General features: G+C 46.2%; 1 protein-coding gene and 1 long non-coding RNA gene across 8 annotated transcripts in view; one reads left to right on the forward strand and one right to left on the reverse strand.

The window, feature by feature from the left end:
• The window catches only part of TOM1L2 (target of myb1 like 2 membrane trafficking protein), a 113,415-nt gene that overhangs the window by 58,289 nt on the left and 41,207 nt on the right, over positions 1 to 13,919 (forward strand). For all 7 annotated transcript variants that reach the window (XM_029058062.2, XM_029058063.2, XM_029058066.2 and 4 more), the window contains 4 exons: positions 105 to 254; positions 6,698 to 6,832; positions 9,308 to 9,466; positions 11,627 to 11,743. In XM_029058062.2, the coding sequence (XP_028913895.1) occupies positions 105 to 254; positions 6,698 to 6,832; positions 9,308 to 9,466; positions 11,627 to 11,743 (561 nt within the window). The remainder of the gene's footprint in view (positions 1 to 104; positions 255 to 6,697; positions 6,833 to 9,307; positions 9,467 to 11,626; positions 11,744 to 13,919) is intronic.
• LOC120638183 lies at positions 5,848 to 6,736 on the reverse strand. Its single transcript, XR_005659699.1, has 2 exons — positions 6,650 to 6,736; positions 5,848 to 6,001 (listed from the first exon to the last, which is right to left on the reverse strand). It is a non-coding gene; the product is annotated as an uncharacterized LOC120638183 (long non-coding RNA).

The following is a 13,919-nucleotide window of genomic DNA, read 5'->3' on the forward strand; positions in this document are numbered from 1 at the left end:
AAATAGGAAGCGGGAGTTACATGGAATCCAGAAAGGCAGCGGAGATCCATATCCAGGCCCGAAGCTGGCTCCCTCGGTGACTTTCTCTTTATTCTCCACATTAGGTGTTGGAAACCTGCGTGAAGAACTGTGGCCATCGCTTTCACGTCCTTGTGGCAAATCGAGATTTCATCGATGGCGTCCTCGTGAAAATCATCTCCCCCAAGACTAACCCTCCTACCATTGTCCAGGATAAAGTTCTAGCTTTGATTCAGGTATGTCTCTGGCTGCTTGGGGTTTTTTCCCTGTTTGTGTGTCTCTTCCCACCCTCCCCCCGCACCACAAACAATGTTATATTATGCCCCCAGAATCAGGAATCTTCCCCTCTCCCCAACTAATTATCACACCGACAGAGGCAGAAACTGTGGGAGGAATTGTTTGCTTCCAAGCCTGTGGCGTGGAGGTCCAGGAAACAGACTGGGAATCTTGCTCTTTCTAATCACTCTAAGGCACAGATGATTTCAAAACCAGTTCGAGTTTAATGTGACCCAATAAAACTAAAGTGTTTAATGGACTCCCTCTGCTGGCTTTCCATCAGCAGTTAACTCCCCGTTCCTGAAACTGACTGACTTGGGCAGACCTAGCCACTTCTCTGGTGTCCGTGTTGCTCGAGAAAAAGAGAGATGAAATCTGCTGAGCTCCATTAGGGAAGTGCAGAAAGAACGAGAAGATTCTGCCAGATGAGAAGTAACACCACTAAGGAAGCAAATCTTTCTTTTCAAGTTATCGTAAAGCACTTTAAAGGCTGATCTGAGCAGCCTGGAGAAGAGCTAGCTTCCTCCTGCTTCTGCCCTGTGTTTCCCTGAGCTCCCTTTGGGATAGAAATTGTGTCCAATCAGATTGTATTGTACATACCCCAAGGCTTAGCGTAGTGTTTCGCACTTGGTAAGTGCTTAACAAATTCCACAATGTGTAATAATAATACTGATAATAATAATTGTAATAATAATTGTGCTTACTACCTAGCAGGCACTGTACTAACTACTTTCCAACTGTTTAGTACAGTGCTCTGCACACAGTTAAGCACTCAGTATATACGACTGAATGAATGAAGCATTGAGGTGGATACAAGCAACTTGAGTTTGACAAAGTCCCTGTTCCACAAGGGGCTCACAGTCTTAATCCCCATGTTACAGGCGAGGTAACTGAGTCCCAGAAAAATGAAGTGACATGCCCAAGGTTACACAGCAGACAAATGGTGGAGAGAACCCAGGTCCTTCTGTCTCCCTGGAGTGATCTCTATCCACTAGGCCACAGTGCTTATCGTTATCATCGTCGTTATCAGTAATCATTATTATTCATTCAGTCAAATTTACTGAGTGCTTACTGTGTGCAAAACACTGTACTAAGTGCTTGGGAGAGTACAGTATAACACCAGACACCTTTCCTGACCACAACAAACTCACAGTCTAAAGGGGGAGATGGATATTAGTATACATAAATTACATTAATATCAATACATTATAATAGTTATTACTATGATTAGGATGGAATTGTCATCTTTCAGTACCTTGGGTGTCCCAGGCCCCCGTTGCCTTTGACAGGGTTTTGTCTAACTGGGAGTCAGGTCCGGTGAGGGTGTCGAAAAGGACTTCTAAGGAGGAGGTAGAAAGAAGAGGTTCCAAAAAACTGTCAGAGGGTCCCGGTGGGCATTGTTACCGGATGAGATTTGAGAGCCCTTTCTTTTTAAGTGTTTGCCCTTTCAGGCTCTTGACCCGCTGTGGTATCTGGGTACATGCCCAAACCCTTTGCTTTCTATCCCACCAATTTGCGGAATATCTCAACCGGCCACTTCTGTAGTGTATTTCCCAGTTTTGGTGACTTTCCGGAATTTGTCATAGAGAAAACAGGAGGTCGCCGGATGGAGCCCCCAGAGAGCTCCCCTTCCTCAGCAGCTGAGCCGGCTTCCGCCATCCACAGACATTTTGGCTTAGTGGAAAGCACCTGGGCTTGGGAGTCAGGGGACTTGGGCTCTCATAATAATAATAATGTTGGTATTTGTTAAACGCTTACTATGTGCAGAGCACTGTTCTAAGCGCTGGGGTAGATACAGGGTAAGCAGGTTGTCCCACATGAGGCTCACAGTTAATCCCCATTTTACAGATGAGGTAACTGAGGCACCGAGAAGTTAAGTGACTTGCCCACAGTCACACAGCTGACAAGTGGCAGAGTCAGAATTCGAACCCATGACCTCTGACTTCAAAGCCCGGGCTCTTTCCACTGAGCCACGCTGCTCTCATCCCGGCTCCGCCCCTGCTGCGTGACCTTGGGCGTGTCGTGTCACTTTTCTGGGCCTTAGTTTTCTCGTCTGTGAAATGGAAATTCAATGCCTGTCCCCTTCCCCTCTTAGACTGCGAGCCCCCCCGAGACAAAACACTACGTCCGATCCGATTAGCTTGTATCCATCCCAGCTCTTAGTACAGTGCTCAGCACACAATAAGCGCTTGACAGGCAGCCCAGAACTCCTCATTAACGTGTTTTTGCCAGGGACTCTGGTAAGTCCGTGAAGCCCGCTGAGGATATTTCACCTGACCTGTCCCTGCAGTAGGATGATGTCACTATGCAGTGATGCAGCATTCTCTAGTGCTCCTGGCAATGTCCGAATGCCAAAAGTTTTTATTTTGTGACTAAGGAAAAGCGAGTGGGGAGGAAGCGTGGGAGGAGCCATGTGCAATATTTAACAGCTTCAGAGAAGATGTGACCAGATTTTAGGGGTTTGGAAAACTAGACGCGAAGCAGTCTTTTACAGGCTGAGCTGAGCCGGAGCTGGATTTTGGCAGTGGTCGGGGTTTGGAGTGGGAAAAGGGCTTATGGGGCTGAGAACGGCAAAAGGTGGGGTGCGTCTGCATCAAGCTTCATCCTTCCCCCACCACCCGCCCCCACTAGTGTTTTCCACCCCTGGTCCTCTGACGGGGGGAAGCCCCAGGCGAAGGAGACAGGGAGGGGCATGTATGCTCTCTTAACCGTGATGCAGCTCAGAGTAACTGAAGCACGAAGATCAAAAGGTGGGTATCAGTCAGTCAATTGGTGGTATTTATTGAGCGCTTACTGTGTGCAGAGCACTGTACTAAGCACTTGGGAGAGTACAATACAGCAGATTTGGTAAACGTGTTGACTGACTCCCCCTCCTTCTCCCACTCCCTTCTACGTCCCCCTGACATCCCCCGACGTCCTCCCTTCATTCACCTCTCCCCTCCCAGCTCCACGATACTTACGTATATATATTTAATTTATTTACTTATGTATATATATTAATGTCTGTCTCCCCGCCTAGACCGTGAGCTCATTGTGGGCAGGGAATGTGCCTGGTGTTATATTGTACTCTCCCAACCACTTAGTACAGTGCTTTGCACACAGTAAACACTCAATAAATACCATTGATTACTTGTCCTCCCTACCCCCCAGGTGTTCAGCCTAGACCTCCCACTTTAAAGCTGCCAATGCAACTCAGTTCCCCCGATTTGGGGGTCTCTGCCCGTCAGTTTGGCTTAGTGGAAAGAGCAGGACGCCCAGACTTAGGGGACCTGGGTTCTTGTCCCTTCTACACCACTTACCTGCCAGGTAACCTTGGCCGAGTCTCCACCTAACTTCTCCATACCGCAGTTTTCTCATCCGTAAAATGGAAATCAAGTACTTATTCTCTCTCCCTCTTAAAATGTGACCCTCGTGTGGGACCCGAGACTGTGCCCAAACTGATTATCTTAGAGCACCTCACGGGGCTTGGCACATCGCAAGCACTTAGTAAACACCATCGTCATGATTATTAAATGCACAGGGCCGCACAGGGCTCCCTTCAGCAGGAATGCGCTTTTAGAAAACTTCAGTCACTCTCCTTCACTCTGTCAAAGGGCATTGTGCATTTACACCTGATGGTAAACAGTACCTGGTCCGGTGGAAAGAGCATGGGCTCAGAAGTCCGAGGACCTGGGTTCTAATTCCGGCTCTGCCGCTTGCCTGCTGTGTGACCTTGGGCAAGTCGCTTCACTTCTCTGGGCCTCGGTTCCCTCATCTGTAAAGCGTGGATTACGACTGTGAGCCCCATGTGAGACATGGCTGCTCTGTGACCTTGGACAAGTCATTTTACTTCTGTATCACAGTTTCCTCATCTGTAAAATGGGGATAAAGTACCTATTCTCCCTCCCTCTTAGGCTGTGATGTTCATGTAGGACACAAGACTGTGTCCGAACTGATTATCGTGTAGCACGCACAAGGCTTGGCACATCGCAAGCACTTAATAAACACCACTGTCATGATTATTAAATGCACAGGGCTCCCTTCAGAAGAAATGCACTTTTGGAAAACTTGTCACTCTCATTCTTATTTGTCAAGGGCACTGTATTTACACTTGATGGTAAACAATACTTGGTCCCTCTGTCCCAGAGAACGCAGATCCTCTGACACCCAAGCCCGTGCTCTTGCCACTAGACCGTGCTGCTTCTCTAACAGTCGAAGAGGGAGAGAAGAACTGGCATTGAAACCCCACTTTTCAGATGAAGCAACGGGGGCCCAGAGAAATGAAGTGATTTGCCCAAGGTCACACCGCAAGCAGTTGGCAGAGCTGGGTTTAGAACCCTGGTCCTTCTGACTTCCAGGCCCATCTCTATCCTCTAGGCCACGTGGCTTCCCTAAGTCAAGGCTTTGCCAAGATGAGAAGCCTCAAAAAGGCAGAGTATATAAATAAATGAAGAAAATACAGGCCGATTCGTACTTCTAAGCAAGATGTTGTGGTTGGAGCTATGGAAGCTTTTCGGAAACTGACCGGTTAATCCCAGCGACTCTGCTGATGGAGGAGATATAGTTTCTGCAGTTCGGGATTGGTGGGGTTGAGCAAGGATTTTTCAAACCAGGGGCTTGAACCTTGAAGTTGTTACATTACTCTCACAACAGAATAGTTAGTGGAGCCATTAGCCTGACTTTGCTCATGAGCCCCGCCTACTCTGGGTAGCTGTTGTATGGAAGAGCTCGAAATAAGGTTTGTTTGCTTTGTTTTCCAGCTTGAGAAAAATTATTGCAGGAAATATAGGCGCTTGTGTGTGGAAAACTCTTCTAACTTTTTCGCCACTCTTTTGTCATTACTTCTGGTTAATTAAGTTAAAGGTTGTGCTTTTCTCTTTGTGGGTTTTTCCTCACTTAATAAGAAATGTATGATAATTTGCCATATGCAACCATCCAGATAATATTGCTCTCCATAAGAGCTCTTGAATGATCAGGCTGTTGAATTTTGGTGCTGGGCTCTCCCTTGGAGATAACCTTCCGTGTTTGCCTCAATTTAAGCATTTTCTTTCCTTTCCCTTTGAAATATTTTGACCGACTGGACAGAGTGATTAAAGACCATTTTGTTTTAATATTGGATAATGGGAGATCTGTTAGCCCAAGGTGCCTGTATGCCGAATAGGGTGAGAAAGGCAACCCTTTGAAAATTAAGTAATGTGTTTCCATGTGAACATTAAATCTCATTTGAACATTTTTATCATTGGAACATATTGTCTTGCTACTTGGTAATGTAACTATACTGTCACTGTAAAAATATGGAGGCTTTCCTATTATTTCCTTTAGGAAACTGTATTGAGTGCTCTTTCGTGCACCCTACCCATTAAGAGCACTCCCCTGAAATAGCAGCCTGTGTACTGAAACGAAGGACAGGCTTCATTTTGGAAACGTAGTTTCAATGCAGTCGGTTTTCCTGCAGTGTTAGGATTATGTTGTCGCAGAACCCCGTGCTAAAAAAAAAACCATGCGTTTTAATACTCACCCTGGGTCCGGTTTCACGCACGAGTGCACAATAGCCAGTCACAATAGCCACAATAGTTATCAGACAAACGTTCCTTCATTCTGCAGTCGTGTTCTGTCCAGGACACGTAGAGAAAACTTCCGTTGTGGAAAAACCGGCTGCATTTTGCAGGCTTCATGCTGCTAACCTTTTCCTCCTTTTGGTTCTGCTTTATTTTCTTACTGCTTCTGACTGAACAAAATTGACAGAGTGAGGGGAGTATAAAAATGCATGAGATCAAAGAATATGCGATGTTTGTTAAAGCAATGATTTCTCTCAGATCTAGTGATAGCAAGTTTGTTTTTTTTAAAAACAACCACCACCCACCCTAAAAACAAATTAATTTCATTGCAGTTATGATTCTGTCATTGTTTTAGAATGCACTCCTGAACTTATGGGTTATTCTGTCTCTGCTCCATAAAAGATCACTCCACTGGAGTCTAAGTTCCTCCAGGGCAGGGATCGTGTCTACCAACTCTGCTGTATAGTGCATTCCCAAGTGTTTAGTACAGCATTCTGTACACGGTAAATACCGTTGATCGATGCTGAATGGAGTTTTACAACAGGCTTGAGCTTTCACAGCTCACTGAAAAACCAAGATAACCTGGTCCTTTATACTCTAAACTCGTTGTGGACAGGGAATGTGTCTGTTTACTATTGTGTGTTACTCTCCCGAGTGTTTAGTTTAGAGCTCAGCACACAGTAAGCGCTCAGTAAGTTATTGAATCAATGAGTGAATGAATGACTGGTCTTTGGCTTTGCTGGAGGAGCAGGGCAGACACATTTCCCTGATGCTCACTGCCTAATAAAAGTGAATCTGGAGGCTTTCTAATGTCACACCTGAAACAAAATTTCTTGACAGTTGTCCGATTTGTTTTTTTTTTCCAGGCTTGGGCTGATGCTTTTCGAAGTAGCCCCGATCTCACTGGCGTGGTGCATATTTATGAGGAGCTGAAAAGAAAAGGGATCGAGTTTCCCATGGCAGACTTAGATGCCCTCTCGCCAATACACACACCACAGCGGGTAAGCTGCAGCGTGATATTCTCCGGGTGGAACTAGCTCAGAAATGGATAACTCTTCACCTCCCTTCTGCTTGTGCCTCTTGAATTATTCAACCCTGGGCCACACTTTCTCTAAGCTCTGGGGCATTTATTTTTAATAATGAAAGGCAGCGAAGAAAATGAGGCAGCTGTTCGACTGATGATTAAATGTCTAGAGTGTCTCCCACCGGTTCCAGAACCAAGCCCAAGGTGATATCTTGGTGGAATCTTTTTAAACTTCATGTTCCAGGGAAAATGGCAGCTCTGCAAAAACATTATGTGAGCTTCGTTATAACTTACCGGGGAGAAACCTGACTCGAATCGGTTGTAAAGAGTCAGCTCTCTCTCCCCAGGGTGTAGTTTTCTGTCTGGGATGATACGGGAGGATTGATTTTTACTAAGCATTTTGTAAATGGCCAGAGTTTCCTTTTTTTGTGGCAGTGTAGGTCAAATGAAGTGCATTTTTCGTTGACCAAGAATATTCCAGGTGGCTCCTGCCAAACAAATGCATTCCAGAGGCATGTGGGATAAAATGATTTGAAAATACAAAATTGGGGAAATTTAAATTGGTGATCCAATGAATTTTGGATCACATGAAAATTATATTATAAATGGATTTTCTAGCTCGTCCTACCCCCGATTTGTGTCAGAGTGCTTTGAAATCTTTTTTTTAAATAGTATCTCTTAAGCATTTACTGTGAGTCAGTCACTTTACTAAGGTCTTGGGTAGAAACAAGGTCATCAGGTTGGACAGAGTCCATGTCCCACATGGGGCTCACAACTTTAATCCCCGTTTTACAGATGAGGTAACTGAGGCACAGAGAAGTTCAGTGACTTGCCCAAAGTCACGGAACAGACAAGAGACAGAGCCGGGATTAGAACCCTGGTCCTCTAAGCCCCAGGCCTGTGCTCTTTCCACGAGGCCTCGCTGCTTCTTCACTCTCTAGCTTCTCCACCCTTATGCTGTCACAGCGTGCCGGAGGCGTAATCAAAATAGAGACCCAGAAGGGGCCGGTGTTTGGGGGAGACCCAGCTCTTCCCTAACCTGGCAATCTCTCCACTGTTCCAGAACTTCCCGATTTGTGTTATTTGGGGGAACAGCGATGTCATCATTTATGTCACTATGCATGTGTGCTGACCTCCAAGGTAGCCCTGGTGATGGGTTCCTTTTCACTATTCTGAGCATCACCGACTTGACTTCCCCTGAGCATGCTTGGACTTGCGGGATGAAATCCAAAATGGCAGGGTCCCCAGAATTTGGGGGCACAGTTGCATGTTCCTGAAGCCACATTCTGTGACTCTGAAACTCCGTACAGTCACCCACGCTCTTGGTAAGTGATCTCAGTCACAGTGTTTCTGTTCTTAAGAAAACTAAAAAGAATTCCATAAATTCCATAATTACAATTAGTAGTCTTCTTTCAAAGGCTCAAGTACGGTTTTCGTACTCCAGCGACTTCAGAAAAATGCATAATTGACAGTATTTTAGAGCAGCTCTATAAAGATCCTGCAGTTCCCCAGCATAGTAATAGTACCACCCTGGAATTCCATTACTTTTCTTCTAAAGAGTTCAGTGGGCTTTCACATTTATTTTTGTCATTTGTCCTTATAACACATACCTCTGAAATACGCAAGGGAAGCTGCTAAAACTCCCCAGTTGAAAGGTGGAAAAAAACGGAACCAGGAAAAGTGAAGGCTCACAGGCCCCAGCAGAGTCTGATTTGAAACTTCCAGTTCCATCTCCACCTCCAGGGAAGCAGTGTGGTCTAATGGATAGAGTCTGGACCTGGGAGTTAGAAGGACCTGGATTCTTATTCCGGCTCTGCCACTTGTCTGCTGTATGACCTTGGGCATGTCACTTCTCTTCTCTGGGCCTCAGTTCCCTCATCTGTAAAATGGAGATTAAGACTGTGAGCCCCATGTGGGTCACCCTGATTACCTTGAATCTGCCCCAGTGCTTAGAACAGTGCTTGACACATAGTAAGTGCTGAACAGATACCATCATGGTTATTAGTCCTTTCTCCACCAGGCCTCCCTGGCTCTTTCGAGGCACTTTTGTTTGAGGTCGTTGTCTAGGAATTCCAGTGTGTCATCCATGACTGTGTGAGTGGATTAAGTAAAAGCAGCATGGCTTAGTGGGTAGTGTCTGGGCCTAGAGGAATTAGAAGGTCATAGATTCTAATCCCAGCTCCACCACCTGCCTGCTGTGTGACTGTGGGCAAGTCACTTCACTTTTCTGTGCCTCAGTTACCTCATCTGTAAAATGGGGATTAAGACTGTGAGCCCAGTGTGGGACAGGGACTGTGTCCAATCTTATTTGCTTGTATTTTCCTCCCCTCCTCCCCACACTTCAGCACTTAATACAGTGCCTGGCATATAGTTAAGCACATTACAAATGCCACAATTATTATTTTCAAAAAGGACCTTTTTAATTTATTTTTTTGGTTTGCTTACATGGCAGAGTGTTCCCGAAGTAGACCCAGCAGCAAACATGCACCGATCCCAGTCTCAGCAGAGGATGAGCACCGGGCCCTATTCCGCCCCTTCTCCTACATCCTACACAGCTCCTCAAGCCCCGTCTTTGAATGTGACTGGACCGATCACCGCCAATTCAGAACAGGTACGTTGGCATCTCCGTCAGCCCGGCTCCTGAGGGAATCGATTCGGTTTCCTCTCTGGAAGCGTGTTTCCTCCTCCTCCTCTGAGCTGTTCCAGTTGTAGAGTGATCTTTAAAGTTGGAGGGGAGAGGGTCAAGATGAGGTGTTTGGATCATCTGTGGATTTAAATTCTTCCGCGTTGCATCATCTCCCGATACCGTGGATAATCGATACATTGCTGCACTGCGTCAGCTGTACCAAAGTCATCTAGGTTCACACTGAACTTCTCCCGCTGTCGACTGAGCATGGCTTAGTGGATAGAGCATGGGCCTGGGAGTCAGAAAGTCATGGGTTCTAATTCCGGCTCCACCACTTGTCTGTTGTGTTACCTTGGGCAAGCCACCTCACTTTTCTGGTCCTCAGTGACCTCATCTGTAAAATGGGGATTGAGACTGTGAGTCCCAAGTGGGACAGGGACTGTTTCCAACCTGATTTGTTTGTATCCATCCCTACGCTTATTACAGTTCTTGGCACAGAGTAAGCGCTTAACAGATACCATAATTATTATAATGGCTTTCAGCCTTTGTATTTAGCTGGCTATGAGAGAAAACTGAAAGCCCTTGAATTTTATCAACCACTCATCGAGAGCCAGGTCAGGTGCCATTTACGAACTTTGCAGGCTCTCCCAGCTATCTGGAACAGCATAGATCACTGTCCAGGTTATCCAGGTGATCTAGTAGAAAGACATTCCAAATCCATTCCACAAGGCAAAGGGGGAGACGGTAACAGGCAGAGTTCAACACAGCAAGTTACAGATGAAGTGTTTTTGAAGAACACGGGGTTTAGAACTTGAGGCTCAACTTTGTCACCCTCGCTGCTGTCTTGGTCTGAGAGACTTGGTAATCTGATGTGCCTTGAATGGTAGATGAAGAACCTCTGAAATGGGAGGAGAGCGGGCTCCTTTGTCCTGGTGTGCCTCCAGGCGTGGCCCATATCTGCCACACGCTGACATTGTTAAATCATTTGCTCTTATGGGGTTATCCTATTTCGGGAAGTAGCTTGTCCTGGTGGAAAAAGCAAGGACCTGGGTTCTAATCCTGCTCCACCATTGTGTGGCCTTGGAAAAGTCACTTAACATCTCTGGGTTTCAGTTTCCTCATCACTAAAATGGAGATTAACTCCTACTCCCTCCCTACTTAGACTGAAAACTCCATATGGGACAGGGACTCTGTCCAACTTAATTGTATATTTGTTAAACGTTTGCTGTGTGCCTAGTACTTTAGTAAGTGCTGGAGGGGGTACAGGTAAATCGGGTTGGACACAGTCTCTGTCCCATGCAGGCTTCACTTGTTATCCACCACAGGGCTTGGACACAGAATAAGTGCTTAACAAGTGCCATAATCATTATTCTCTAAGTGGCTCATGGCCGGCCAGGGACCTTCAACTTTCCTTCTCTGTCAGTAAATCTTTTTGAATGGGGAGTTGCTGTTCCCTAGAGAAAAGAGTGTAAGGGTGGCATTTATTGGTACTGTACTAGGTGCTTAAGGAAACTCTTACTTGGGTCATTAGTCAGGGCTTAGAGCTTAGCCCTTTTATTTACTGTTTTACCAGTGCCTCTTTCAGAGGTGGGAAGAATTTGCGGAAGGCCAGGTTCGAGAGAGGAGGGGATTCTGGAGGTGCCCCATGTCTTATTTTTTTAAAATAGTATTTAAGCACGTACTGTGTGTCAAGCCCCATTGTAAGTGCTGGGGTAGACTTAAGTTAATTAAGCCGGATACAGTTTCTGTCCCACATAGGACTTACACTCAAAGTAGGAAGGAGAACAAATATTGCATCTCCATTTTGCAGCTGAGGAAACTGAGGCATGGAGAAGTTAAGGTCCCATTGCAAGCAAATGGTGGAGTCGGAATTAGAACCCAAGTCCTCTGTCTTCTAGGCCCGTGCTTATTAGCTCCTTTTTGCTTCACGGCCCATCTCCTCTTGCATTCATGCCTACCAGATGGATGCTTCAGTTCCCCGGAACGGGGACCAGCTTCCTGGTTTGTAAAGAAGTCTCTTCTCCCTCCTTTGACCCACAGCCTACTGGTTTGCAGAACATTCTGCTTTGGATGCTTCACATAATATATTACTGAATCTTCCTTCATATCTTCCTCCCTCATGTCCCCACCTTGGACTCCAAACAGATCGCCAGACTGCGGAGTGAATTGGATGTTGTCCGTGGAAACACCAAAGTCATGTCCGAGATGCTAACAGAAATGGTCCCCGGACAAGAAGATTCGTCTGACCTTGAGTTGCTGCAGGTGAGGGAGCCTTTCTTCAACCCTGACCCGGTTTGGGATCGGGTGTTTTGCTAGATTGTTGCCTTTTAAAGTGTCCTCTGAAAAGAGACCAAATGTTTTCCATCACTCTTCAGTCCAGAGAGTTGCTTTGTTGTGGAGATATGAGAAGAAGCTGTGGTTGGGCTGAATTAGATTTAATTTATCCGCCCTGGCTCATATTTTCTTGCTTTAATCAAAGAAAGGGAGTGTTGTTGTCAGTCAATCGCTAGTATTGATTGAACAGCTACTGTGTGAATAGCACTCTACAAAGCACCTGGAAAAGTTCAAAAGAGTTATAGACGTGGTATAGAGAAGCAGCATGGCTCAGTGGAAAGAGCTCAGGCTTGGGAGTCAGAGGTCGTGGGTTTTAATCCCGGCTCCGCCACATGTCAGCTGTGTGACTTTGGGCAAGTCACTTCCCTTCTCTGAGCCTCAGTTCCCTCATCTGTAAAATGGGGATTAAGACTGTGAGCCCCAAGTGGGACAATCCGATCACCTTGTATCCCCCCGGTGCTTAGAACAGTGCTTTGCACATAGTAAGTGCTTAACAAATACCAAATCTATCTCTGCCTTCAGGAATCTTACAGTCTAACGGGAGATACACGTTAGTAATTTACGGTTATGTGGAAGGAGGAAAATGGGATGTGAGCATGAGGTGAAGAAGCAACATTCCCTAAAGGAAAGAGCTCGGGTCTGTGAGTCAGAGGACGTGGGTTCTAATCCCAACTCTGCCACTTATCCACTGTATAACCTTGGCCAAGTTACTTCACTTCTCTGTACCTCCGTTATGTCATGTGTAAAATGGGAATTAAGACCATGAGCCCCATGTGGGGCATGGACTGTGTCCAGGCTGATTGTATCAGATTGTGGGGTAGTACAGAGCCTGGCACAGATTAAGTGCTTAACAAATATCATTAAAAAAAAGTTAACACTTAAGTAGTAGGGTAAGTAAGCTGTGTACCCAACTAATCAGATGGTGCTGAAGTGGCAGTGTGGAGAGAGAACCTGGGGAAAGTAGAGATTACTTGGGGAAAGGTGCATGGTTTCAGGAGAGCTTTGAAGGTGGAGAGAGCTGGGGTCTGACTGATTTGAAAGAAGAGGGAGTCCCAGCCTGGAGGGTAGGGAAGGCTTTGGATCAAAGGTTGGTGGAGAGAAGACAGGAAAGGGGGCACGGTGATTAGAGGTTAGATTGAGAGGAGTGAAGAGTTTGAGCTGGCGTGCAGTGGGAGAAGAGAGTGCCTAAGCAGGAGGGGAAGAGCAGAGATAGAGAGCCTTAAAGACGGTAAGGTAGGCTCCAGATTGGGAGTGGGGCATCTAAATAGGTAGATGGGGGTGAAGTGGTTGGGAGCTCATGAAATTCCAGGTTCGGAGACGAACCAGGACTGGAGCTCAGTCCTCAGTCTCTGCTGAGTTCATAGCAGTAATAATAGTATTTATTAAGCACTTACTGTGTGCAGAGCACTATACAAAGAATAGGGGAAAAAATAAGTGGGAATAATAACGGTGGTATTTAAGTGCTTGCTGTGTGCCAAGCATTGTGCTAAGTGCTGGGGAGATACAAAATAATCAGGTGCCAAATGGGAGTCAGGGGCTTAAGTAGGAGGGAGAACAGGTATTGAAACCCCATTTTGCAGTTGAGGAAAGTGAGGCACAGGCAAGTTAAGTGACTTGGCCAAGGCCACAGAGCAGGAGTGTGTCAGAGCCAGGATTAGAACCTAGGTCCTCTGACTCCTCGTCCTGTGCTCTTTCCAGTAAACCACGCTGATTTTCTAACTGTAGTTTTCTAAAGCTGTTTTATTCCCAAAGCACTCACGTTAATTAGCTCGTTTTCACCCTCACAGCAACCCCGCGAGGTAGGTAGGAAAGGCAGGCCTTATCATCCCCATTTTGCAGATGAAGAAACGAAGGTACAGAGAACTTAAGTTACTTGCTCAAGGTCAGACGGGTTAGCGGCACAGCTTGGACTCAGACCCGGGTCCTCCGGTTCTAAGCCGCCACTTCGCCAACAGCCCATGGAGGATGCTGAAATAGAGGGAACGGGCCCCATGCAGTCTAACCGTACCTGGAACAGGGCCTGGCACGAGTGGTTTCTGAGAGAGATGTATCAGACTGAATCTTGTGAAAGAACTGTTGTTTGGAAGTCAGTGACTATGAGATA

Source organism: Ornithorhynchus anatinus, chromosome 2 (assembly GCF_004115215.2).
Source record: "Ornithorhynchus anatinus isolate Pmale09 chromosome 2, mOrnAna1.pri.v4, whole genome shotgun sequence".
Lineage (NCBI taxonomy): Eukaryota > Metazoa > Chordata > Mammalia > Monotremata > Ornithorhynchidae > Ornithorhynchus > Ornithorhynchus anatinus.